Raw genomic sequence first — 27,998 nt, forward strand, 5'->3', positions numbered from 1 at the left:
AAGGCTGGAGACTCCACAACCTCTTCACTCTATTTAACTTGACTCACATTGTGCCTTATAAGAATTTTAGCTGCCCCTCCATTTACAGTGAGTTAAACAGTTAATAGTTTTTAGTCAATTAAAATGCTGCTCAGTACAGGAACAGCTGTACTTCGGCTTTTCATTAAAAGAAAGCTGAACTTCAAAGACAGTACAAAGGACCTAAAATGAGTATCCTATTCTACAGGAATGTACAATAGCTTTTGGAACCATAAGAAACTCTTCAACTATTCTGTATCATTAGTATTATTGTTCCTCTCTGGAGAATTTTCAAAGCAACCCAGTGTTTTGTGGAGAAGTGGCCAGAAGTTTGACTTTAAGCTAGGAATAAAACTTGTCTTGTGTGTGTAATCTGTCTCAAATGTTTCTTTGGGAAGGCAAGTAGACATTGCTGTAAAGAGATCATGGGTTGGTTAACAATTATGTCACAGGCCTGAAAAGGTAAAGTTAGGTCAGATGGACAAACAAACATGAGCACTTCCTACAGCATAAGGAGCATGAACAACCCCCACTGAGTCTGTTTTTAGACTTGACACAAAGCCAAGGCACTTGGGAATTAGAAGCCAAAGAGCACTTTCTGTCTGTAATACAGACAATTTTAAAAACTCACATCAGAATCCTGATTTTCCATGATTTGTGTGTGCAAAAAAACCCAGCACCCTACCCTACAATGGTGTAGACAAGCACCTAGGAGCTCCCTTATTTTATTACACAGCTGAGAATAGAGGATGACACCAAAACTTACACACTACAAAGCTATTGAAGAAAATCCCAAAGAAACCAAGCTTTAACCTAAAGTCACAAAATTTAATTTCAAAGCAATATGCAAACAAACGTTGCTTGCTTTCCAAGGCACAATGGTATAAACATAAAAACTGTAAATGACATATCTTTAGTACAAAAATATAAATACCGTTAAACTAAATGACAAAGCAACACATTTTTTTCCCATGTAAAAACCTTAATTTAAAAAAATCAGCTTTACTCTCAGTCCTGAAATGTAAAACAATAAAAATAAAAACTATTATTTTACTGCCACCTACTATGTCCCTATTATATTAGCATAAATATGAATATTCAAAACATTATACACTTTGCTGCATTACAAAAGAGAAGTTTGGCTGCTTTTTTTTCCTAATAAAACTGGTCATTACATACCTGACTCTGTGAAGTGTGATTTTATCCAGTTTGAAATGCTTTCTGAAAGACTGAATCCTTGCTGTATTACATTAGTAACTCTGACGTTAAATTATTACATTATTAAATAATCTAAAAATTAAATTCCTGAAAAAACATTCCTTCTTTAAACCTTGTATCTGAAAAACCAATGCAAAGTGAATTAAAACATTGTTTTATTGCTAGGAAATATAAAGAACTGTTCAAACTGCAAAGAACAGAGAATTGTGCCAATTTCACTTTCAAATGAGCCAACAGTGAATTTACAAAGAAAAGACAATCTATTTCCAGCTCAGCCTTTCTTAGGCAAACAAAAATACAAAGATAATCCAGGTCATACAGATTTCACATCAGTTTCCTGAACAGAATCTCAGCAGTGATTCATAAAGCTGATTCCTTGGCTGACTGAATGTGATGTAGCAGCTGATTACAATAGACTGGTGTTTGATGCTTATGTACAACCCCTTCAATTTCTCTCACCAGCAGATCTGGATATAAAATGCTTCCTTCCTTTAAAACTTCTGTAAGACAAAAATATGTTTTATAAATCAGTAGCTGTTTTGTGTTTCTCTACCCGAGTTCCCTCAAGGTAGCTGAAAGCAAACCTGGAAATTGTTCTACAAGTGACGCAGTGATGACAACACAATTCCTCTCTCCCCCATTTGCTGAGGTCTGTATTGTGACATTTGTGCTCCCCAACACAGGCTGCTATGCTAATAAATTCCAGAGAGCCCCTCCAGCAGGCTGGGATATGGTCACACCCTGCAGTAGTTGGGCTCTGTGCTCCATATCCTGTTTACCATCTATAAAGTCTCTGCTAGTTCAGCTGCCCTGCTACCTCCCCTGGGGAACACTGGGCAAAGCATTCATTGTGCACACAGGTAAAAGCTCAGAGCTCATCCACTGAAACCCAAAGGAAAGCTCCAACCTGTATGGGCTGCTTTCATCAACACTCAAAATGATGATTTAAAAACCATTGTTAAAAACATACATGACTGAAATTCTTACCTAGGACTGCTTTTTGGAGATTTTCATCGGGGTCATCGAGATGTACCAACAGTTCTTGGTACAGAAACTCAACATGACCTTCCATTGAGGATTTCACATCACTGTCCTTTAAACACTTAAACCAATTAGCCAAGGTGTGAGCAGCTGCCAGTCGGACATCACCCGAGGCATCATCCAGACGCTTCAAAACCTCTGAAAAGGAGCAATGACCAAAATGCTCTGTGAACAGAGGACTTGACTTTTCCATTCGAAAAAAAGCAAATGTATTCTGTCAACATTCAAATTATTGTTACGTTTCTGACATATTTTTGTCTTTTGAGCATAATAGATACATGTAGCACACTGTTCCTAAAAGCTCCTCATTCATGGTTATTGGATGATGCTGTCCAAACATTAATAAAAGATATATACAGAAATATTTAGATTAATTGGACATTATCTAGCACTCCTTCTAACAAGAAACTATGAATGTCTATTTATGCATTACAGAACTACAGAGTTTGAATATTTCTATGCTTTATAAAGCACAGCATTTCTACTAGTTAGATATTAAATTATTAAATAATAATTATTTGAATTACTAAATTAAATATTACTGTTTCAGTGAATTACTGCACTGCAGCCTACGTGAACGTGCAAAGACGTATGTACTTTGAGAATTATCTGGCAACGTATTTCTGCAAAATAAAAATGTTTGTAGTTAGATTTCTAGTGTGTCACATAATAAAAAGTATCAGTTGTTAAGATGCTGGGTTAAGGAAGCCAAATTTATTTGTATGTATAAGAACATAAATCCTGGCACAAAGCACAGTCTGTACTTCTGATTCATGGTTTAGCACTCTAACTTCATTCTAAGAGGCATTACAACTCCTAGCTCTAATAGGCAATACAAAACTCTAGATTAGAGTTTTCTTCTTTGTGTTTACTTTTTTGTTTTAGATAAAAACCCAACTCACTACCTATTCAGGTCTATTTATGGTATACTGGAATGGTTTGCTCTTGGCTCTCAAACACAGCACGGAGAACAATGTGACTTCCATTTATACACTGCAGTACTGTTCTGCTCTCACTATACTTAGCACATTATTTCACATAGTCCAAACTCTGAAGCAATGCAGATGAGCTGCTGGCAAGCCCTGCACAGACCAAAGTATTGAATGAAGTTCCACCTAGTGGTCTGATGGATAATGACGTCGGGAATACTGCTCGGTTCTGCCAAACCCCTAAAAGTTGAGCCAACTGTGGCACTCTGGGTAAAAAAGCAAATGTAATTCTTCAGCATTGCAATCTTGATTAAAACACACAAACAAACTAACAATGCCCTTATATTGAGACTACTAAACCTTTACACATACCTGTGTAAGTGTTCTTAAATTTATCTACATCAAACTGCCTCCCACAGACTTTCAGAAAAACATCAACAATACGACAGGCCATCAGTCGAGTAATCTTGGAGTCTTCATCCATGGAAGCAATAACTTGGGGCATCAGCTCATCTTTCACTTTTAAGATCTACAGTTAATAGGAAAAGCATAGAAAAAAAGATATGCTTAGTGTTACAGCACTTACCATTAACTGTGCCAGATATTTGTTTGCTTAGTTTAAAAATTAGCTATAAATGCTACCCTGAAAATCCCTGAAGTTACAGAGCTCTAATTTTGCATCTACATTAGCTTGGAAAATGAAAATCCACCAGTCAATCACCCAGCTCATGAACACTCAGTATACAAGCAGATGAGTTTTATGCAACTCACATGTATGCTCAAGCTTGTAAAAGCTTTAAAACTTACTCGCCTTTAAAAAAAAAACCAACCCGAACTGTGGCGCCTTGGAGCCGGGCGGAGCTGAGGCTCGCACAGGCACCAGCAGATGGCCCCCGACTCCAACGGGAAGCCCAGGCTGGGCTGTGCCGGGAGGTTCGCAATTTGACTTTATTCCGTCTATTTCACATCACCCAGTAATGCGAAATAGGCAGTAAGGCACCGATTCAGGAAAAAAGTGTTCAGCTAGAACAGTAGTTTATGATATCAACGTTTCTGTATATGTGAACTCAACCAGTTATGTGTGTTTAAGCAACTTGTTCAATTAAGGTCTGTTATAAAGACACTAAAGACTGTGAATATTTAATAACATTCGAATTAAATCTATTTTTTAAAAATTACCTTGTATTTAACATATTTCCAGTGCTTAATTTCCAAATGCTACTTTTGCTAGCAAAGAAGCTTCAAAGCCCCCCTCAGATTCAATTAATCCTTAATCAGGGATGGGTAACATCTCTTCAAGTGTACTCTTTGCTAGCACTCCAGCCTCTGCAGATATTCTTCATGTTCCTTTTCAAGTCCTCTTGTCCTTTCTTAGAATCTTTAGATGTTATTTTTTTCCCCTAAATGGAGCTGTGGGCTCCAAGGAAACCAGACAACTTGTCTTTGCCACGTGACAGCCCAGCACGTCCTGGCTGGCTCCAGTGCTGCTGCACAGGCTCTGCCTGCAGGCCCAGCAATGTCAAACACCCAAATTTGTTGTGCTCATAGTGGTCAGTACCTTCTGCTCCAGAACTGATGATCTGTTAGAAAAAAATATCTACAAAATTTAATGCTCCTCGGTTTTACACCTCAGCATTTTGCTGGCCTCAGGTCTCTTATCAAGATGTCATCATCTCTCCACGAGTGATTGTTTCAGTCATTAACATTCAATTACAATTAATGTATTTTATTATGAAAACTCTATGTCCTTCTGAAAGTATTATGTACCCTAAGGATTTATTCTTTTTTCCCCCCCTTGCATTTATTTTGTTTTCCTGCCTAAGATTTCAAAGGATGAGAAAGAGAGAATTTACCTCTTTTGGTGAAAGCATTTCACAGTGGATAAGAGCCCAAAGGCACAATACAGCTGTAGCACGGATGGCAGCTGCTGTTCTTCCAGCATGCCACTGCAGATTAGGAGCCAGGATGTCTTTTATCACAGTCTCAAGGTAGCTAGGGAACAGCCTGAAGCCAAAAATAAGAAAGCAAAATAAAGGTTCATGAGAAAGTGATAAAGAGACTGACAGGATGTAAAAGAGATTTTTCTGTCATAGAAACATAGGCAGAAAAGGGGGAAAAAAAAGACTCTGTAAAAAAATAAATAACATAAGGCAATGTGATTGCAATGTATGTGATAAGCTTTTCACAACCTAATTCTTCTAGATAATATTTAAACAAATATCTAACATTCATAGGAAGGAGAGGCTAGGCTTTCTACCACTTCAGGCAATGACCATGACTCAGTGTTATCTTGGTAAACTACTTACCTTCTCTGGGTCTCACCTTCTCTGTCTGTGCAGTGGAGATAACACCCTGTGCAATGCTGTGAGGATTCATTAATATCTGTGAGGCCCTTTGAGACTGGCCAGTGAAAAGTATTTATAATGTGAAAAGTATGAATGCTATTGATGACACCTGAACTCCTGATACAGCAGGGAGTTTACACAGAATATTTCAGCTCTCTCTTGGCTCAGAAACTTATCTCCCCCAAAGATGAGAGGTCTGTAGGATTTTCTGATGGTGCCAGTCCCAGTACTAGGGTTTTTTATTACAAACACATAAATCTGTGATGTTTTTGCTGATGCTTTTCCCTCCTCCTCCATTGAATGGGTTGTTATAATGCTAAAAGTTGCTGTGACAATAGGCAGGATTGCCTGGCATTCATTTAGTTACAGCTCAAACAATCTCAAATTAAGAGGAAAAAAATGTAGATCTTACAAGTTAATTAATACTTTGCTGCATCAAAGAGACATTAGAGACTGGCTGTGGCTGGTACCTGAGGCTCTGCCTTACAGAGCAGCTGGCAGTGTGCAAACAGACTGAACCTGCCCTGACTCTGTCCCACTGTGTTCAGAGCTCTATTCAAAGCGCAGCCCACCGAGTGCCAAAGAGCACGTCCCCACCCTGCTGCTTGGTACAAAGGGAACAGGCTCTTGTTGACTTTTCTAGGAGTCCTACACTGCCAGGGTGAATGAGTGGCTCCTTTAGTGATGTGCCAAGACACAGGAGGAACATAACAGGTCCATGTTAACAACTAACAATTACCAGTGAGTACTTTAAAAAGAATCCACGCTGCAGGTAGTCCCTGTTATCCAGGTATTACCTGACTAAATCACAAGCAGCTGCACTGCCAGGCCTCAGTTATGTGCTGACACACACCTGCAACATGATGGAAATAGATACACCTGGCTGCTGCTTCCCTTTGGCAAGCGAGCCCCTGGGCTCTGGAGAAGTCAGAGATCCATCCACTGCTGCTTCTTGTCAGCAGATGGCACTTAAGTAATAACAAGAAATCTGACATCCCATTAGACACATCGAAATCTGTATAACCCTTTAGATGTGGCATTTTAGACAGTTTTGAGCATTAATAATTTCCTGTTAAAAAAGTTGTCGGAAAAAAATAGAACTAATGATAACCATCATTCCAAATCTCTCTCCAGCTCCAAAGCTAAAAGCAGCTCTGTGCTGTCTGTGCTATCTGATCAGTAGCTGCATCTGTTTTTAATAAAACCTTCTGTTAAACTGCAGTGAGAAAACGATCTGTCAAAACACAAAGGTAAATTCCATCAGCATTATGTTAACCATGGTGCTGTGCTATTTGTGAGAATGTTTGTTCTAGTGCCTTGAAACAGAATCAGTAAAGCAATATCTGGCAATTTTCTGACTCAGTCATGTCAACTCAAACACAATTAGGTGACCACACAACTGTGTTTAGCATAATAACCAAAAGCCTTCATATCTAAACTCTGAGAACCATTTCAAGGAACTAAACAAATTACTGACAGAAGTGAATGTGAGAGTGTAACTGGAACTTTCTTCTACTTCCCAAGACTATCTCTCATTACTATTAACGTTTTATTTTTGGTGTTGCTGATTTAATTAAATTCTCCCTCTTTCCATTTTCAGGTCTTATTGTTGTAAATCTGTGTAACTTAATTCTAAAAGTCAGTCATTTCCATGAAAGGATATACCCTGTCTCTGCAGTTTATATTTACAGGGTTGATACTTCATTCTCAACTGGATATGAAAGAACTAAAATGTGATCTGCAGAGATATTAGTACCCTGTTCTTATGCAGATGTACAAAGCAGAGCTTGGGTTTGCATTAAAATTGGTTTTATGAACTTGCATACTTAAATTTTCATTCCATGTTGATTACTTTTTATACATTTTTGTTTAGCATTAGTTCCTTTTCTGCTTTTATGACACTGCTGCACTTTGCCTTATATGTTTATGGATTGTTGTGTCTTGGTTTTCTTTGTATGTTTTTGTTTTTTGTTGTTTTTTTTTTTAATTTAACATCCTAAACCGAGGTAATTTGAAACAAAATTGGATTGGCCTTTACAAATCAAAACCTCCAGAATGTTTTGCAACCAAAACTACATGTTACCTCCTACATGAAAATATTTGCTGTGTCCATGGTAAGAAGGATCAAGACTTCAAAGAGGCATTTAGCTGCTTACACTGCCTTTTAGTCTTGAAGATAAACCTACTGGTAAAATTCATGGCTTTGCTTTTGTTGTCAGAGGACAGAGCCTCATTATGAGCTGGACTGGACCATCCTTCATACAAACAGCTCTGTGAACCCTCCCTGGATGTATCTCATCCTGACAAAGGCCTTTTACTCACACTGCCCTGAGCAAAACGACTTCCATCACTGCTGTGTGCAGAGCTGGGGTGGTGTATGGCCATACTCACTGAATTACTTTGAAACATTCTTCTGGCTTTTGCACACTGATAATTTCTCTTTCCTGAGAATATTAATGAAGCTGGCAGCTCATTGGGTTGGGTTTCTTGGCTCCAAGGGCTTTGCATTCTCAGTTAGATGATACAAATTTCTCACAAGATGGCTATGAGAAAATTAAAAAAAAAAACCCCAAACAACCCCCACTCCCAATTCTTTTCATAAGAATCTCCCTTTTAGCTTTCAAACAAGTACTCTTTTCAACCACAGCTCTTCAATTTTTTGGAAAACTATCCCCATCTCCATGACATTCCTTTTAGTTCCCAGTAATGGCACAGGTAGGAAAACTACAGCGGAGGAAGTCAAGACTTCCATTTATTTATATTTTATATTTTTTTAAATTATTACACTCTACCCTCCTAATAATTGTTAAAAATTTCAGCAAGAAAAATAGGCTGTAGAAGATGGTGGGAAAGTCTTTCCTCTTCCAGCCATGCTCACATGGAGATGGTTATAGGGGTTAAATAACTCCCATGGTCATTACTTCTTAATGCCACTGGAGCTTTCAAATAGCTGTGTGAAATCAGACCTCCACTTACCCCTGAGAATTGATGGTTTCACTTGCTTTCTGCAACAACTGGGATAAAACAGTAAAAAGCTTTAGCCTCATCTGGGGATCTCTGTTTGGCTGGAGACACGTCTTCAGAATGAGAATAAAGTCATCCAGAGCTTCACCTATGACAGCACCTAGCAAACAAACACAGGAAGCTTTTTTCAGAATCCTGGGAAGCTCTGCTTAGATGTTTCACATGTAGGTGCATCACCATTTCTAATATAAGTGGTGTTAAAATAGTCCTTAGCTTCCCACTCTTGCACAGCAGCTGTTGAGGTATCCATGTGACACTGTATTAGGTGGTGCACAAATCCCCAGGCTCACTCCCCATGGCTCAGGTACCCCCAGTTTTGGCCAGGGCAGCCTGAAGATCAGGTCCCCACATCTCATTTAGTCAGCTTGACATAGCTGTACCACATTTGCCCAGACAAGCTGTGGTTGCCCCATCCAAAGCCAGGTTGGATGGAGCTCAGAGCAACCTGGGATAGTGGAAGGTGTTCCTGCCCATGGCAGGGAGTTGAAACTTGATGGTTTTTAAGGCTCCTTCCAACCCAAGTCATTCTATAATTTCGTGACTCTGGAATGGATCTATCCATGACACCCCAGAGTTGCTGGGACCATCAGTACCAGAGGGCATTTTGGCTGGAGGATTAATGCTGTTCCCTTGTAACTCTGCAAAGCTGAGGCTATGCACAAAGCTTTGGTTTTCTTAAACTTAATGAAAAACTACACTACATCTGGCATGACCCTGACACCTCTGAACACAGCAGCATTAACTACACTTTCTTCTTCTTTCAAGTTTTTCCACATGCAGCATTTGAGATGTTCATGACTCCCAGAGGCATAGGAAAGGGCCTGTTTAAAAGGATCAGCTTCAAAACTTGGATAATACAATTACTGCAGCAGCATTCCTTCTCCCTGTTTAAATAATGCTTATTTTCATCTTATAAGATAATCTAAAATATGATGTATTTTAGAAGCTATTTGAAATAAAAATATCTTATAAATTAACCCTTTAGTTTATTATTTTCACATTCTATGATAAATTTAAACAATAAACAAACAAACAAAACTCTAAGCTGTTATCCCAGCATGTTAAGAAGTTATTTTCCCACAACTGAAAGAAATTTGTGTCTTTCTCCTTGATAATGACTAACATCTGCCTGCTTTTAAAGAGGAAGAGTACATTAAGACTGTACACATGCTTTATTCTGCAAGCTTCTTGCTGTAGAATGCTCTTTCTGCTCCATTTTTGCAATAAACTGCTTTCCTTTAGGAACTTTGTCGCTTTGCATCCTTAAGATGCACATTCCATTCAACTCCACTAACTCAAAATCCTTCCAGAGGAGACACCACACTGATATTTATGATGACAAGAATATTCCTCACACATAGGATGGACATATTGAAGTATTCAAGATTCCAAAACAAGCTCAATAGCATTTAATAATATCTGGAAATTTAATGTTTAAAATAATAATGAAAAAACCCAAATCTTCACTGTCTAGACTGAAGCAATACAGGGTGTTGAACTGCAGTTTGCTAAATGTCTGTGCCAACAAATAGGTCTTTATTTTCACAGCATTTATTCAAGATACATTGCTTCATGTGAGTTCTGAGACATTCACAAGATACTACTACTATATCAAACTGATAACAGCAAATTCAACAGATGGAAAATAAACAAAATAAACGACATTGCTAATTTCAGCTTAAGCATACGCTCCTGAAAAACAGCAAAAACTGAGAAATATTAATTGAGTAAAGCTGATTAAATTGATTTAAAACAACATTATGTGTGGGAATGAAAAGAAAGAAAAAAAAATCTCTAAGAGCTGCTGTGTCAGACAGAAAACACAGACAATAGCATATTACCAGTGCTGGGTGCAAGCCAAAATGTTTGCCCAGACATTGGATGATTTATTTAGCATTAAGGAAAACAGAGACAACTGTCTAGAAGTCCCTCAGTCATGGAAATGGGAGCACAAATATACAGAAAAGTTGGCCTCTCAAATCTTGCACTGAAGTAACTTTTTGTTCTTTCCACAGATGAATATCAAAAAAAGTACTTCTGCTGGTTGCTGCACAAACCAACAAGTGGGTTCCTCACATAGGTTTGATGAGAGTGTCTTTGAGATTCTAAGATTAAATGCAGAAGATCCATTCCTTTAAAATATGCTTGTCCACATCTATGTGCAGTAGCCACAGTGATATGCACTTCATGAAGTGACTGTCCCCATCCCCCTCACAACCAACAGAAAGGAAAAAACAAAGAAGCAGGACTTTTCATTTTAAAATGGGTGTCTAGGTGAAAAGCACTGCCTGTCACCATGTCCCTTGCTGCAGATGCCAGCTGGGGAGCTGTGGCAGAGGAGTGCTCACTGTGCAGGGCTGCAGGTGTGTGAGATGTGAACCAGAGTGTGTCACTCACCTCTGCACAGCCACGTGCTGGACAGCAACAGTGAGGAAATGTTTGTTAGAGAGATGTGGTGTCCTCTGAAAGACTAGTGAATAGATGGAATAAAAAGGTGGATTTTTGGACACAAGCTACATTCAGTTTGTCTCCCCTTAATCCTCACCTATTTCATTCACCTGAAAGTGCACTTTTCCTTAAGTGCTTCTAGCATTCTCCCTGCAGCCACGGAATCTTTGGGAATATGAGCTGCTTCAACATTTCTTTTGCTTTCCATCATGTTCTTGTGAAGGTTCTGAATATTACACTGTTCATTACAAAACACAAGCTGTCTGCAGGCTGTGGAGATTCTGACTGGATTTTTTTTAGAACTAAATAATTCGTACCTGAATGGGTTGCGATGACCTCGAGCTGCAACACTTCTGGGGAATAGCAAGTCCACCCTTCACACGACACTGAAACCCAGTCCAGCAGCTGGATTATGTGCTGCTTGTAGAGACAATGAAAACTTTCCAGTTGCTGCACTTCAGCTAATGAAGACATTGTTATCTCCACCTGTTAGAACAGAGACAGGATACTTAACAGAAACCATTAAAAAAAACCCCCAAACCTTTAAAACTCATTCTGTAAGAACAGACAGGGAAGATTTTCATAGTTTCTATTAAACAATCAAGGCTGATATTTAATATCTGCCTATACTACATCCATTAACTTTTATTTGAAGAGAAACATTTGTCCTGATTTCAAAATGAAATCATCAGGAACACAGCAACCTAATGGCAAAATGAGTCTCTCTAATCCATGTGCAGACTCATCCAAAAAAATAACCACATCATAAAACAGGCTCTTAGTGGTTTTAAAGATGTAGTGATTTTTCTCCTTAATTTAAGAATGCTTTAAAACAGAAACATGGGGGGAATTTCTCACAATCCCAAGCCACAGCAGCTTCCAGAAACTATTGCTGTTGCAGGTAAGAGAAGACATGGCATTTCTGCTCTTCCCTTTCCCCCCCCAGTTTTAATTATGAAAGATCCCCTCTTTCTGTAGTAGCTCATTTTGAAGTTCCCAGTTTCTTAGAAGTTGCTTAGAAGTACCAAAACTCACTGTTACATCAGAAATATCTTCTTCATATCTAAAGATTATTCCATGAGACATGCAAATAAAACATGTACAAATGAAACATGTAAGAAGAACTACTAAATGAATTCCAGACATAAGCATGCTTGGCAAGGATGCCTACAGATTTTCCTAATCACTTGAAGCAGATGTGTTTCAAAGCAAATGAAAATTTGCTTTTACAGTTCCTGAAGGCTCCTACCAGAAGTATAAAACTTCTCCAAGGAAGAGATGAAAAGTGTGCTGGAAGCAGGATCTGTAGTCTTGGTGATTTCAGTAGACTGTGAATCAAGAATGGGGAGCAAGGCACCGTTAGGAACCTCACAAAGGAATAACATGTGCTGCCAGCAGGGCCAGTTCCAGCAGGGAAAGATGGAGTGCAGTGCTGGGAGTGACATCATTTGACTCCAAGTGCTTCAGTAGAACTACAAATTGTACTCATATTTTTAATATTTTTAAGCTGAACTCAACCACACAAGTTAGCTCAAACATGTCTAGGACCTTTAGACTCTTCCAGACTAATCACTCGCCAGACAAAGATGTTTTTATGGAAGTACCAGATGTGGAGAAAATAAAAGAGAATTATAAGAAAAAAAAAAAAAATTAGGATTGGTTAAGGACAAAGGTTACTCCTAAAGCAGGTTTGCCTGCCTCAAGCACAATAGATTTCTCCTTTATGGAAGCATTCTGCCAGACAGTCAAAACAACTCAGATGAATATTTTACATATAAGTTACTTGTAAATTGGAACAATTTAAGAATGTGTCAGGACAGAAACTATTCCTCAGCATTAATCCCACCATAACACACAACACAGACTATTTTTTTCCCATTGAACAAGAGGTACAAAATAATACATTGCTCACATGATTTAAAGTAAATTCTGTGGTTTCAAGAATGCAATTAAAAAAAAAAAAGAAAGAATAACTTAAATATGCTAGCAGATTGATGCATATTTTCTCATTAAGCAGTGTCTCACAGTTAAATAAAAATAAATAGCAAAGGTGATTTTCTTTCCTCTAACAAGCTAACAAGTTTAACGACACAATATTTTCCTGCTAAGAATCAGTGTGCTGAAAGAAGAGCCAGGATAGCACAGGGCACTGGTAATGAAGCAAAACCTTATCTTTAGGTCACCAGTTAAATCCCTGACAAGCTCAAATCATGCCTAACAGTCTCTACAACTCTTTGGGGCTGTGCCCCACCCTCCTCCTCGTGCCTCTGCTGTGCTCAGCTGCTGGTCCTGGTCCATTCCCTCAGCCCCAAACAAACACAAACATGATGGACACAAAGCCAAAAATCAGGCCAGACCTGAGTGCTCCCCACTAGGTCACAGCAGTTGTGGTCTCCACTATCTCAGTGGTCTTCTGTCTCCTGACAATAAAGCCTGAATTAAAGTTCTAGAATGCAACTTTTTGAATAACTTATGTTTATACTCAAAATCTTTTGAGTGTGAATACAGATTTATTTTCTGAACAAAAAGTTCATACTCGTACAGCAGCTGTGATACTTTTGTTCTACGTTCCTAAGCTATTTTAACAGGGACTTCTTGCTTCTCCAAGCTGTACAGCTCACTTAGAAGTTTTGGAATAATCAGTAACTGGAGAAAAAAATAAAATTCAAGCCATATTTGTCTTTGTGACAATTTTGAAATATTGCAATTATGTAATCTCACTGCCAGATTTTGTATGTATCTAGCTGAAAGAAAGGCTAATGAGAAAAAGGATTCTCATCCAAAGTACTGTCAACTTAAAAAATCATCTGGAACTGCAGGAACATCTTAAACCTTTAATAATCTCAGGAGATTAAGTTTTCCATTTATGAAAATCAGGATTTATCTCCATGAAACCGCTGTCTTCGTAGGAGTATGAAGTTGTAAGGTTTTAAATGGACATTGCTGACTTTATAGACCACTGCAGGGATAAACAGGCAAGATACCACAAAACATTCCAGATCCATCTGCCTAAGGCTTACCTGGACCGATTTTTGTCTCAAAAAACCCCCCAAGCAAACAAATAAAAACTCCAACCCCTCCCCAATCCCACTCTCCATAAGACAGATCATCATCCCACCCCTATTTGACCTGCAAAGTCTTTTCAATACTTGTTTCAAGCTTTGTTCCACTTTATTTCTCTCCAAAGAGCTTTCTGAGCAAACGCCTCCTCGGAGGCAGCCTGTCAGCTCTGGGGCCATAAATACTGATGCTACACAGACCTTTGGAATAGCATGCCTGGGAGCAAGAGGAAAGGAAGTAGAATAGCCACTGCACTTAAGGTGTGTGTTTGAAAAAAGACAACTGGGATAGGTTATAATTGTACTGCATAAGGATGGCTCGCTGATTTATATGATATTTAGCTCAGGAAGAAAGAGGAAGAGAAAAATAAGGGGGTGAGATAATGCTGAGCCAAAAAAGCTCATCTATTATCTGGGCATGTACAGCTGTCCTCGATTTTAAAGCATTCCTGTGATATTTAAACTTTTGTTTCTTGTGGGGAGGTAAAAAGGTCAACTACTGTAAAATCAGTCTGATATTTGGCTAAAGATGAAAAAATCACTATGAAAGCATCACATTTTGAAGGCTAGTAGTACTCTTGACCTCTAAGTAAATTGTTCCTTAACAGTCAGAAAATAAGTTTCATTTTTTTTCTGCATATAACCAAACATTCACAATGACTTATATCCATAAAAAGTAAACATCAACAGTTCAACCAGCACCACCAGCATGCCCAAGGCTTTGAGAATACAGTACAAACATAAAATCTTGGACACTTCTTGTTCTGAAACTTTACCTAACAGTGGACAGGTGGTTAATACCCACCCAAATAAAGTGCTCTATTAGGCCCATGGCTGTCCTCACCCAGCTCCAAGATTCCCATGCTCCAGTAATGCATCTCAAGTCATCTATTCTGAAAGCTAACCCAAACACACAGAAAAAGAAAGTTATAGCTGTAACTGCAGCTACAGACCCATACTAGATGCTTCTGACCACAAAATAAAACTGATTTCCATGGCCTTTTCTGGAACCAGAATGTATTTTAACTCTATAAGCTTTTAATCAAAGTTATGAAGAAACATAATTCTCCAGGCTCTGCTGTTCCAAACTGTAAACTCAATTCCAGATTTAATTCTGGTACTAACCATGTACAGTCTGTACTGTCTGAGTTGCACAATCTCAGACTAGCCACAAATACTCCCCACAAATAATTATGGCTCTATTTCCATAATATAGATTTTCCACTTTTTCACACAAAGTGTCTTATCAATTAGGAAAAGACAAGAACACAACAAAATATTAAACCAGCTGATAGTTTACCTTTTCTTTAAGGTCCTGAGATGGTATTGCCATTATGGTCACCAAAACTTTCATGAGCTGCAAGCTAATTTCTTTGCAGTCTTCCTGGCATACTTCAATCAATGCTTGTGTACAATAAAGCAGCTGCTCCATATAAAAGACCTATTTAATAATAAAAGCACATATTTATTATGTTTTCTTAGCAAATAAAAAGTTTTCTTTAAAGAAGAGATATAGGAAATGACAGTAATAAAATCTGAGCACTGTATAATCTCTTACACTGGTAACATATTGGTCATTTCATGTTAGTTCTTCTAATTACCCATATTCTACTTTTCATATAATACAATATCATCTTCCTCCCACACTGTTTGTGTTTACCTTGTCCTGTTAACAAACTAAATGACCCTGCTCTTAATCACACAACGGTTCCACTGGTGAATGGTGAATAAAAACATCAAAGCATTTTGGAGTGCTTGCTGATAGTACTTTCTCTTTCTGAAGTGCAATTTGTTAATTAATAACATATTTGTTACAACTCTTTGAAATAGTATTCCAAGTTTGACTGTTTTGGATGAACAATGGCAGCTAAATACATAAACCAAAAAAACCTGAGCCTTAGCTTTTATCTCAGCTAATTTATCTCATTTGATGCCATATAATTCATGTTATCTTGATCCAACTGATACCAGTTCAAGTCAATACTGTTTTCAGCAAGTTTGCCATGACTTCTATGATAAAGTGCATCAGATATCCATGAATCTGTCCAGGAACAGAAGGGGCCATTGTTACAAATTTACTCCCAAAAAATAAATCAAGTCTAGGAATAGGTTAGTTGTAAGTGTTATTAATCTCATGGACATGGTCAATCCTTAGCTAAACAGTGTCTGTGCAGCATTTGCTGGCTAAAATAGTGAGAGATTGTTTTCCAAGACTAAAGGCTGGAACAATTCTGCCAAACTTTCAGCTGCAGATGGAGCTGACTCCTGCAGCTAATGCCAAATGGAAGTGGTAAGCTTAAACCTCATAGCAATTTTGCAGCTATACCTCAGGGAATTGTTATTTGAACAATCAGGTTATAGTGCTTCCACTTTTATGAGCTCCTAATCATCAGAGGCTTCATGGAGATTAAGGTTAATTCCTGCATCACTGGTACATATTCCATTAGAGAAGAAACCTAATGAGGGAAGAACTTGAAATGTATTTCTTACATTGGCTCAAAAAGACAATTAGGCCAGATTCAGTCTGCACACATGAATAACTGTTTTAAGGGAAGCCTACATCTGACATGAAGTCAGAGTTCCTCAAGGCACAGCACTGGCCCTTTTTTGGTCATCTTAACAACATCTAACAAACTTCTAGTGGAATGAAAGCCAGGATTTCATTTGTGGGGAAAACTATAGGGATTCCTCTTGTGCATCTCTAACATCTATTTTTACATTTGAACATGGGAAGGAAAACAAATCCTGCAGGTTAAAAAATATCCATTCTGTCTTTAAGAGAATCTCTCATCTCCTTATATAGCAACTGATGAATATTCTTCAAATGCTAAAATAAAAATGGTCTTTGGGCTCAGCTATTACCTAAGGATACACTTGATACAATTGATAAAGGTCTTCCTTCTAGACTTTCACTTAAAGAGAAGTAACCAAGCCCAAAGGTTTACAAAACACGCTCCTAAAATATACACATAAAATACTGGTACCTGCTGTTTAAAATAGAAAATAAGAATGCAAAAAAAAAAAATCAGGTAACATTAAGAGGGAATCTTGGGAAACCTGACATGCCAATTACAATAGACTATAAAAAATTTTCAGTCATTTTTACAGATGAGGATTGAAATGCATGATCTTGTCTGGATTGTGAACACAAGGAATTTCAAAACGGGTTAAACTCTGCCTCAGGACCAGCCAGGGTAGTCCTTTGTTAGTACAGTACTTATTAACAGCTGCTTCTCTCCCTGCCTTGTGTCTTCATTTTCTTACCACTACACGAAGTCTTTTACAGCAGCTCTCAAACCTGAACCTACCTCTGCAGAGAGGATGGACTGTTGTTGGTAAGTTTTTGAAAGCAGCAGATTTTCGCAGGAGATCACAACACGGCCCAGGAAGAATGGGGAAGCTCCTAATTTGTCTCAGACATGTCCACAACTATACCCTGAGACAGGTGTGCAAGGGAGGGATAGGAATGGCATTTAAGGTGAATAAGTGAAAGTAATTTGGTCAAAGCCTGTATCCTGCTGTGTGTTTTGCAGCTTTCCTTACCTCTTCAGATCGCTGACAGACTCCAGCCTGTGACAGTGTGTGGCCAAGCTGGGTCACATGGGGCTGTAAGATTTCTTTTGGGCTACCTCGGATCACTGCAGCCAAAACCATCACACAGGATGCTTTGGGTGTCTGCTCAAAGGCTGGGGTGATTAATTTCAAAGAAACCTTAGGGCTGACAAACGTTCCAATCAATTCTGCCGCTTTCACACTCTGAAAAAAGAACAGGAAAAACTTGAGGATTTTCCTGAAAAACAAAGATCATTCAAGGTATCATGGCCTTTTTCTTTTAATGATTCCAGCTGTTATCTTAAATGCTTCAGCAGTTGCTTTGTAGGCCTTTTCCACTCGCTCAGTAATGATTATATGCATGAAGAAATTTTCTTGACATGTTCAGTAAGCACATAATAAGGCATTGCAAGCAGCTTTCCCCACGTCGGACAAACTTCCATGAGAAAGCAGTGCACAGAAACAGTGTACAACTTCACTGTAATAAAGTTTCCAATTTAGAGTGACCAGATGTTGTACATTTAATGGTTTAGCACTTCGTCCCTCAAATGCTGTTCTGAGGCTTGCCCTCAATGCATCACCCCCTTTTTAGTAAAAGCTGTAACTATAAAATCCTGAAGGAGGAATTTTTTGTTGTTGTACTATACCTTGAAGCTGACATTACAGATCCAGTTAAGTGTGGAAGCAATGCCATGAGGGAACTGCCCACTGCTTTCCATCTTACTTCTCTAACTGAAAGGATTAAATTACTGTGTATTCCCTGTGACAGTGGCACCCTTGGATCCCATTCCTGCCTTGCAGACATAGCAGGATGTTGTATTCCACATGAAATTCCACCAGGGCTGACTGCCTGACTGATGCCCAGTGTTTACAGTCATGTGCATGAATAAAGACACAATCAACTACTGCAGCACTACCTGTGCAACAGTAACACTTCTTCCAATGGCATGGATTTAAGGGTTGGCTCATTTCCCCAAAGATGAAAGCTTATCTCTCTATCATTTATAGTCTAGTGATTTTTTGGTTAGGTATGACTTTTTTTGCACCTAATCAATAGTTGAATCATGCTAGTTTTTTGAATCTCAATGGAAGCACATAGCCATGAGTTCTACAGTTTAAATCTGCACTGTATAGAGCTGTTTCTTTTCACAAGGATAGGACTTAAAGGAGTTGTAACATCCTCTGTGTAGCTGTGAACTCCATTCTCCTCCACATTTGCCATAAAGAAAAAGACACTTTGTGCTCTGAAAACTGTACAATACAATTAAAGAGCACAAAAATATGATTTGATACATTTATACTGATCAGTTTACCCACATTAACAGGGAAAAAAAATGGAAAGGGTCTCATTTGGTATTTCTAGACTTGAGAAAGACAGGGACATTTTCCAGGTTGGTAGCTGCTCTGAAATGGGTTTCTACAGTGACAAACTAGAGGAGGTTATCACATTACCTTGAGAATCTGCATCACTAAGAGATAAAAGGCATTCAAAACAAAAAGTTGCTGAATCTTATGTTTGGCACAAAGAAAAGTAGAATTAAATATTGAAATAATCCCTTAACTGGGAATAAATCTCTTGGAAACACCTGTGAGAAGATTAGTGGTGGAATTCCAAGAAAGAGAAAAGTATGGTAAATAAAAGGCAAGGACAGCTATGTGCTGCTTGAACACATACTTCTGAATTTAGATTTATTGCAATAAGCACTTGAAAGGAAAATTGACAGGACAGCAGGGCAACATGGCCTTATTTTCCTAATTATTGATGCTTTCTTATAGCCCAGCTGAGAGCAGGGCTAAGAAGAGCCTGATTTAGGGTTGGGCTATCTGCATTCAGTAAGCAGAACACATTCTTCCATTTCCCAAAGCAATAAAATTTGTAACTTTAGAGTAAGTTACATGGATATATTTTTGTTATACATATGTTCTCTTCCTTGTGTAGAAACAGAAACAGAAGATTTTATCTTAAAATTGCAAAAGCATTTCTACCACCTGTCTTTCTTTTGCTAAATTTATCTCATATCTTCAACTGCATTTGTTTTACTGATTTGTAGATCAAAGTGTTAAAAGAATTGACTGTTAGTAAAAATGAAACTAATTATTCTTCACGACGCCCCCCACCACATTTTCCAAGCATTAAGTCAAGGATTCAAACATGGAATATGGGCATCACATGGAATAAACATACCTCAGTATATGGTTGGATTTTGGAGCAGGAGGAGGTAAGTGAAATTAACTTGAAAGGGCATGACCTGCACATTTTTTTACATTGAATTTGTTGCCCCAAGGCTTTTACACTTTAATCCACTTCTTATAATTTTCAGAGATTATTATCAATGCTTCATGGGGTTGGCATACAAACTAAACAGTATCTAGATAACTTTTCTATTGTCTTCATACCAATAATAGAGGAATACATTTATTTTAACAGATTAGTGAAGTATAATGTGCACATGTTTTTAACATCCATATAAACCTGAGCCTGATCCTTCAGTCATGGGCAATTTCCAGTGACCTAAGGTAAAGTCAACCTTCAGAAGACAGACTGAAGACTATAATGTCTTTATTCAGTGTACAACAGCTACTTTAACAGATCAAACTTACGTTTTTAACCACTTCACTTTCTTCATCTGAGCACGCTTGGTACAAAGTTCTCAGCAGTAGCTCCATGTGTTGGGTGATGTGATCCTCTGCATGCAGCAATAATGTGTACAGGAGTTGGGATGCTTTGATCCTTGTGCTTTCAACCCAGTCTGTTATATCATGACAGAGACCTGGCAGAATTTTGGAGAGGTTTCTCGACACAAGTTCCCGACAACCCAGTCCTGGTCGAGTCTCTAGAAGAAAGAAAAACAACCCAAAAAGAAATATCAAAGGAAAAGCCAATGCATAACAATCCTCAGAAAAGTTTAAAAGCTGCAAGGTAAGAGCTTTGGGTGTCTGCTTCAGCATAGAATAAAATATTCCAAATGCTGCTGAGGAATTTACCTGTGCAAGTTGCATTACTTTAATATATATTGCAGAATTAAAACTCCACACAGCTCTTTGAATATTTATGTATTTATTACTGGATGGTGATTTAGATTTCATGTTTCAAAATGTTTACAGAAGGAGAAGAGAAAGATAATTGAAATGAGTGTGTGTCTTTACCCACTTTGGAAAACATAGCTCAATAAATCCCTTTTAATTTTGATAGCAACACAAATCCCATGAAAAATAAATGGAAACACACACAGATAAACAGAAGAAAGTCTTCTGCATGCAAACGCTGAGTTAAATATAATTTGGAGGAGGAAAGAAGGTAGAAGGTACAAGCAGTGCAGAGGACATGAGCTGCAGTAAAACAGACAATGCCAATTGTGCCCTCTAAAGGAAAAGGTTAAAAGTGTATCTGGCAAATTGAAGGCAGAAAGGGCACAGAACTATGACTTGTACAGATGCTGTGTAATAGGTCAGGCCAACAAATTGATAGTGTTTTAAAAATCACAGCTATTATATAAGCTGCTTTCTAAGGCTCTTCCAGGAAAAGCAGCTCACTGAAGTGCCTCTTCAATGTTTCAAAACTTTAATAATACATTTTAAATGATGACACAGGAGTTGGGGATATTTTTTTTTCTTAAGACCGAATTTTATTTGTAATAACTTTGTGAAAGTGAGTTTTTGTGGCTATCTTTTGATTTCAAACAGAACCCCGAAGTGCTACAAATATATATTCACTGCCTCAAAAAAGGATGTGGATTTCTGGAGAACTAATAAACTTACCTTTCCCTGCTGTCTTGGTAATCTTCAAATTTATCTGTTAGTTAATTTATAAATCACTGAAATTCAGAAGAATAACTTGACCAATGTCACAAGCATCTAACAAATGTCCTATTCTGTACTTTACAGATAAAGCTGTGACAGTCCTTTCCAATAAACTTTTTCAGTGATTTTTTTTCCTACAGGCTATTTCCTTTTCTTAACACTGAGTATGTTTATACAAACAAAATCTGAAAAGTTGTTCTTTGGGAAGCACGATTTCAGAATTGCCACTCACAATGTTCACATGCTGTTTTAAGAAAGAGACATCATTCATTATGAGGTATCAAAATACATTGAATGTGTGAGTGCATTTTTTATTTCTGATACAGAGTTCCCCTGTAAATGCTCTGGACAAAAATGACTGAGCTGTCTCAGGATATTTTCCTGCACTGGCCTGTGTAACTACAAATGCTAAAAGGAAAACTGACTAAAGTAAATGGTCTGAGGACACAAAAGACTTAGAAATACCTATGAAATACCTAACTCAGAAAAAAAAAATAAAATTCAAGCATCAGGACATGAATTGCTGCTTCTTTTGTCAATGGAGGAAACATTCTGGATTATGAAAGCTGACAATGAGTAGTAAAAGGTCAAACAAAGAAATCAACTTGAGACAGAAAATACAGACTGGCATCCTATTCGACCCGAGGCAGAATTTTGTTTGAAGAATTTGGACCATTCTTTATCAGCAATTCCTCCATTTCAGATGTTCAAATGCAGGCATTTATCCCTGTAGCTACTCCTGTCAAAGACTTCCCTGCTATAAACTGTCTGCACCTGTATCCTGAGGCAATGAGTGCTGAGGCTCAGTGTAAGCTGTGCAGTTGCCTGGATGACACCAGGTCTCTCTCTGGTCCCCCTCTGACCTGCAGGATCTGCCACTGGGAGATCAAAGCAGGGGCTCCTGTGGCAGGTCCATTAGTCTGACAGCTGGACAAAGCTACTTAAGTAAAACGTCCTACAGACTCACAGTTAGAAAAAAATGTTCCAGTACACTAAAGTCACATGCAATGGCAACAAAGTACTAAAATACATCATTACCACATTAAAAAAAACAACAATCTAACACAAAAACCCCTCTCAAAAAAATCAAACCAACTAAATGGTCGCGGAGAGCAAACAGAAAGGACATATATAATAACAATCATCCATACACAGTCTGTGGCAGGACACCCATAAGGTATATTAGTGTCTCTGATAAAGCTTTGTCTCTGTACGATTAAGCAGCCAATCTTCCTTTCCTCTGATTTTTCTTCTATTTGTCACATCAAGCCTAACTATCAATAAGGCATTTAACTTGGAAGTAAAGATAAACAGCAAGAAATGATACCTAAAAGTCACCCTTAACGTGGGACTCAAGTCCAAAATTATCAGGCCATTTCTTTAAAATATTCTTTAGTTACCTGTGCACATATACATAAATACACACATATATGTCACAGACAAGCCTTAACTGCATTGTTCTACCAAGAAAAATCCATGAAAATTCAATTTAATGTGGGGCTGGAATGCTGCCCAAATTCACGTAGCATATTTATTGTGCCAAGATTATTTGGGAGATCACATATCATTTAATTATCAAGTAATTGGTAGATGTCACTTTCTAAAAAGCCCCACCAAAACAGCTTACACACACAAACCCCAATACACACCTAGACAAAAGTGACCAAGGTAACCCCATCAGCTGTACAAATGGTAATCACTGTTCCAAGGACAGTGAAATTAAACCTTTTATGACCTTCATTAAATCACGGTCATTGCAAAGTAAATGACTGGAGCTTAGACACTCAACTTCATCAGTTTATGTCTGTCAAAAGATTCTCTGACTGTCAGGAGAAGAAATATGTTTCTGCCATGACTAGTGGAAGCAAAAGCGTTCTTTAGCATTTCCAAACCCCTGAGGTAAAATTATATATAAAATAAGGAGGAAAGAAAAAAGATTGGGATGGATGACAGATCAACTTGCCTGCCTTCAAAGCTAAACAGTTCTGTCAAACCAGTCACCATTATGAAGCGCTTCCCCTTTCATTCAAGCATTACTGAGTAAAACAACTTTAAAGTAAAAAAAAAAAAAAAAAAAAAGAATTGTAATTTAAAAGAAGAAAGAACTCCGGAACCCACTGTCATGGAAAGGATTTTGCTGCTGGGTATTGGGTGATGTGATTGTCATGTAGGCACAAGTCAAGCATGAACCTGCTCTTTCACACCAAAAGAGTTTTTGTTCAGTTAAATATGAGTATAGAAATCAATAAATGAGCCAGTTAAACTCTCTCTTCCCCCAACTCCCATTTTAAGTTTTAAACATTAACTTTGTGAACCAAGACAGGAAACAAGCTTCAAGCTACTGCAAACACAATGTTTGAAAGCCACCTATAAATCATACAGTACCAAAAAGTAAACTACCCATTCTGCATATCTTGGAGGTTTTGTGTATAATAAAGGAAATTACTCTGTTCCCACATTCTTCATGTACACTGGCAGATTTTGGGTAGCATCCCAGTGTCTCACAGAGAAGTCTGAAATAATTTCATTGCAAATTTTTCTTCCACACCAATTATGTGGATCATTAATGCTGTGACCTGCACTCATTATTCAAGGACTTAGCTCATGGGTTCTTTCCTCCTTCCTTCCTTTCCAGTCATTTCTGTGCCCACTGTGCACTTGGCTGCTGGTTGATGTAGAACTTACTGCTGTTTCTGCACCACTGCTTTACCTTTTTTTTCAGCATAGGCAGCCTCATTTACTTTCTCCAAAATGAATTTTTGGATTAACAAAAAAAAAAAAAAAAAGAATGAGGTTACTGAACAATCATTTTTAAAAATTTAAATTTAATAGAAATAATTAAAGTAATTTAATATATATTTTATATGTGCTACATCTCTACATTAATATTACATATTGTAATAAATATTACACATCCTGCTCTACTGTCAGTATTGCACTACAGCTCTTGGAGATTATTCACGAAGCAAAAACCACTTTCAGCACAACATTTACCTCCTTTGGGATAATGAGATGGTGAAACACTAAAATCCATCTTATCCTTCAAATCTTCTTCATTCTCTTTCTCCCATTGCAAGCCTATCTTTTCCCAGTAGGTCCAAGCCAGTTTCCTAGATATAAAATAAGAGTTTTATACCACCATGCCCCCAGATAAAAACACTTTAAAATGAGACTTCTGGAAAAGCTGACTACTTGAATTCAGCTGGAAGGATGGGAAGCATTCCTGCCATTTAACCTAGGCACATTAAGTTGAGAGTTTATACTTCTTTTGTACTCAGTGGCCAGAGGCCTCTTCTCCCAAGGGATAATTCTGTCTCTGTCCACCCTTGTCTTTGTCTCTCTCACATTTAATTGAATGTAGCATAAAATGACAGTATTATAAAAGTTACTGCAGATAATGCTAAAATTTTCAGTCTAAGAAAAAACAAAAAACCAAACAAACAGAAGTGGGGGTTTTGTCCTCCAAGCAGGACATCTGTGAACTTAGGAACACTTATTTGACACCTATTTAAGGTGGGGGGGGAAAGACAAAACATTCCACTTACGTATTTTCAGGAATTTCATCAGTAAAGCTGCCAAGTAAAAGAGGGATTAACTTGTGAAAATAAGAGTATCTGTCTCGTAGGTGCAACAACCATTCTCCAATGACAGTTGTTACAGCATGCCGTACCTACAGGGAGACAAAAAAACTATTTTAAAGATATCAGGAAAACTACAGAAAAATATTAAAAACAGTATTTGCTTTCTGTATATGAGATGTGAAGCACATCAATACTCTCAGAAGAAATTACGAGAACCTGGCATTTCCTCACTGGCAGGAAGCATCTTAAGGAACACACAAGGAATCACATTCTCATTTTTCGCTCTGGCTTAATCAGTCTTAGACTGTTTGCTGCACAAAAGCACAGCTCTGAGAGGAAGACAAGATACAGACCTAACTCAGAAACCTAAATTCTGATGGTTAATTCCTTCCTGAGAATGTAAGAAATGTGCATTTCTCTGGAATTTGTAGCTTTCCAAGCACATCTCCAGAAGAAAATCTTCTCTGTTCACTACAAAGGAAAGATTAATTTTAAAACCACTGTTCCAGTTGCATCTTATAAAAGGACCCATACCATGTTAAGCATCTGAAAAGGCCAGAGAATCAAGGCCCAGAGAGATGTGACAAAGAATTTAAGACAGAATTGAAGGCACACATTAGAACAAAAAGGTGCCTACAATCCTCAGCACCCTGCTGAATTAGACAGCAGTCACCAGCATTGGTTTGGGATAAATTACAGCTGATACAGGCTGGGTGGGACACTGTCCTGAATGAAACATTGTCCTGGTTGCAGAGTTCATCTTAGCAGCTGGTATGGTGCTATTTTTTGGATTTAGTGTGAGAACAATGCTGATAATACACTGATGTTTACTTGTTGCTAAGCAGAGTTTACCCTAAGTCAAGGACTTCTGGGTGTCTCAAGCTCTGCCAGTGAGGAGCTGCACAAGCTGAGGGAGCAATGCCAGGACAAGTGACATGAGCTGGGAGTGAGCAAGGGGCTGTGTGGTCCTTAATTTCCATCTGGGATTAAACCACAACAGACATATTTACACATCTCAGCTGAATGCAAGACAGCTGAAAACGGGGGAAGCAGGGAGAGAAACACCAAGAAACCCACCCCGTGGGGATGAGTTTTAAACAGATTTAAAATAAATGCCAAGAGAAGAAGGAAGAAAAGCACACCTTGGGAATCTCATCAAATAATCTCTGGGCCAGATGAGACAGGACATCATCCACGGACTTTCCATTCCCAAACTGTATCACTGCTCCAGTAGCCTGAATCACATCAACACGAACTCTGTAGTGTTGGTGGGAAATTGTCTGCATTAGGGGTTTTATCAGAGACTCTGACTGCATATGGAAGTGCTCTGTTAGGGCAGAAAGATAGAAACATCAACCATGTGAGTTGCCACAGTGGGCAGGATCCCTGACCATGGTAGAGGGTTGGAACTAGATGATCTTTAAGGTCCCTTCAAACCCAAACCACTCTCTGATTCTATGTAGCACGGATATATCCATGACATCCCATAGTTGTTGGGGCCAGCAGTACAAGATGATTTGGGATGGACTTTGGGGGGGGCTTTCGGGGGGCTTAACGCTGTTCCATAATTCTCTTTTTTTCTCTATGTGGGTGACAGATCTGGAGCAACATGATTTCTGTACCACTACGAGAAGCAGCCTGACTAATGTTGCTGTGTTTATGTAGCAGGCAGCTGTAACTTTATACAGTATCAGGGCTGAACACTGCCCACTCATCCTCCCCTAGCCCCTCCTCCTGCTACTCCCAACACCTAACAGCTCAGCCTACACTCCTACCATGGTTCTTCTCCGACAGATCCTCCAAACCCTGCAAAGCACACCTGTGTGCGACCTCCCATCGCTGTCCTGCCTGCATCCCTGTTCCCTTCCTCAGCCCCCATCACATCAAGCCAGCGCTGCCCATCCATCCCTCAGCCCCACCTGGCATGGCCCGGGCGCAGGCCACGGCACAGCTGCAGCTCTCCCGCCTGACCTCGGCATAGTGGTCGAGGAGGGTGGCCTGGAGGATGCGGGCGATGTCGCCGAGGTAGGGGGCCATGGAGGCGCCGCAGCGCTGTAGCAGGAGGCCCAGCAGCTGCACCAGGCCGAGCCGCAGCTCCTCGCTGGGCTCCGCGCCCTGCGGCGGGCAGAGCCGCTGGGCCAGGGCCGGCAGGAGCACGGGCAGCGCCTCGCAGGGCCGCTCGCCGTGGCTGAGCCCGTGGCGGAGCAGCTCCAGGGCGAGCTCCCGGCACCGCTCCGCCGCGTCCCCCGCCAGGCAGCGCGACAGCGGCCGCAGCAGCCGCGCCGCGAACACGTCCTGCAGCACCGCGCCCGGCAGCGGCCGGCCCTGCAGCTGAGCGCGGATGTCCTCCAGCGCCCGCAGCCGCGCCGCCCGGCCGCAGTCAGACTGCTGCAGGAGGCTCAGGGGCCGGGCCAGCGCCTGCGACAGCTCGGCCGCCGCCTCGGCCGCCGCCATGTTCCGGCACCGCGTCGCCAGGGACGCGTGGGGCGTTTGCGACGGCGGGTGCGCGCTTTACGGCTGTGCCGGGCAACGCGCGGGTGACAGCGCGGAGAGAGGGACCGGGACAGGGACCGGGACAGGGAACGGGAACGGGAACGGGAACGGGACAGGGACGGGGAACGGGAACGGGAACGGGAACGGGATGGGGACAGGGACAGGGAACGGGATAGAGAGTGGGACAGGGACAAGGAACGGAATGGGGACAGGAAGAGAGAACGGGATAGAGAGTGAGACAGGGACAGGGAACGGTACAGGGACAGGGACAGGGACAGGGACAGGGACAGGGACAGGGACAGGGACAGGGCAGGGTGCCCCGGCAGAGCACAGGGAAGCAGGCGGGGTCCATGGGGTCGAGCCGGTACCGGCAGCACGGACCCGCTCTGTGTCACACGGTCAGCAAGCGGAGCGAACCCGGGAGAAGCCCGCGAGGGTGCGAGGGCTGAGGGGAACGGGAAGGCGACAGCACCGGGGGCTCCGAGCCCG

At 39.7% G+C, this 27,998-nt stretch overlaps 2 protein-coding genes across 2 annotated transcripts in view; one reads left to right on the top strand and one right to left on the bottom strand.

Moving 5' to 3' along the window:
* Positions 1-825: 825 nt before the first annotated feature.
* On the bottom strand, positions 826-27,477 carry DNAAF5 (dynein axonemal assembly factor 5). The gene is made up of 13 exons (XM_014869898.2): positions 26,936-27,477; positions 26,159-26,343; positions 24,981-25,105; positions 24,430-24,545; positions 20,236-20,468; positions 17,626-17,838; positions 15,383-15,523; positions 11,341-11,509; positions 8,528-8,675; positions 5,060-5,210; positions 3,579-3,735; positions 2,224-2,415; positions 826-1,736 (listed from the first exon to the last, which is right to left on the bottom strand). The coding sequence occupies exons 1-13, from the start codon at positions 27,468-27,470 to the stop codon at positions 1,597-1,599; spliced, it is 2,505 nt and encodes an 834-aa protein (XP_014725384.2). The 5' UTR covers positions 27,471-27,477; the 3' UTR covers positions 826-1,596.
* The window catches only part of PRKAR1B (protein kinase cAMP-dependent type I regulatory subunit beta), a 94,549-nt gene continuing 93,322 nt past the window's right edge, over positions 26,772-27,998 (top strand). The window contains exon 1 of the mRNA XM_088174356.1: positions 26,772-27,041. Coding sequence (XP_088030482.1) covers positions 27,022-27,041 — 20 coding nt within the window. The 5' untranslated portion in view covers positions 26,772-27,021. The remainder of the gene's footprint in view (positions 27,042-27,998) is intronic.

Source organism: Sturnus vulgaris, chromosome 16, assembly GCF_052056855.1.
Source record: "Sturnus vulgaris isolate bStuVul1 chromosome 16, bStuVul1.hap1, whole genome shotgun sequence".
In the NCBI taxonomy this organism is placed as follows: domain Eukaryota; kingdom Metazoa; phylum Chordata; class Aves; order Passeriformes; family Sturnidae; genus Sturnus; species Sturnus vulgaris.

Coding starts and splice junctions, on each gene's coding strand:
- DNAAF5 (XM_014869898.2), bottom strand. CDS start 27,470: ATGGCGGCGGCCGAGGCGGCGGCCGAGCTGTCGCAGGCGCTGGCCCGG. Junction 24,546..24,980: donor GATGAAATTCCTGAAAATAC/GTAAGTGGAATG, acceptor TTTTATATCTAG/GAAACTGGCTTGGACCTACT. Junction 11,510..15,382: donor CTCAGGACCTTAAAGAAAAG/GTAAACTATCAG, acceptor CTGTTCTAACAG/GTGGAGATAACAATGTCTTC.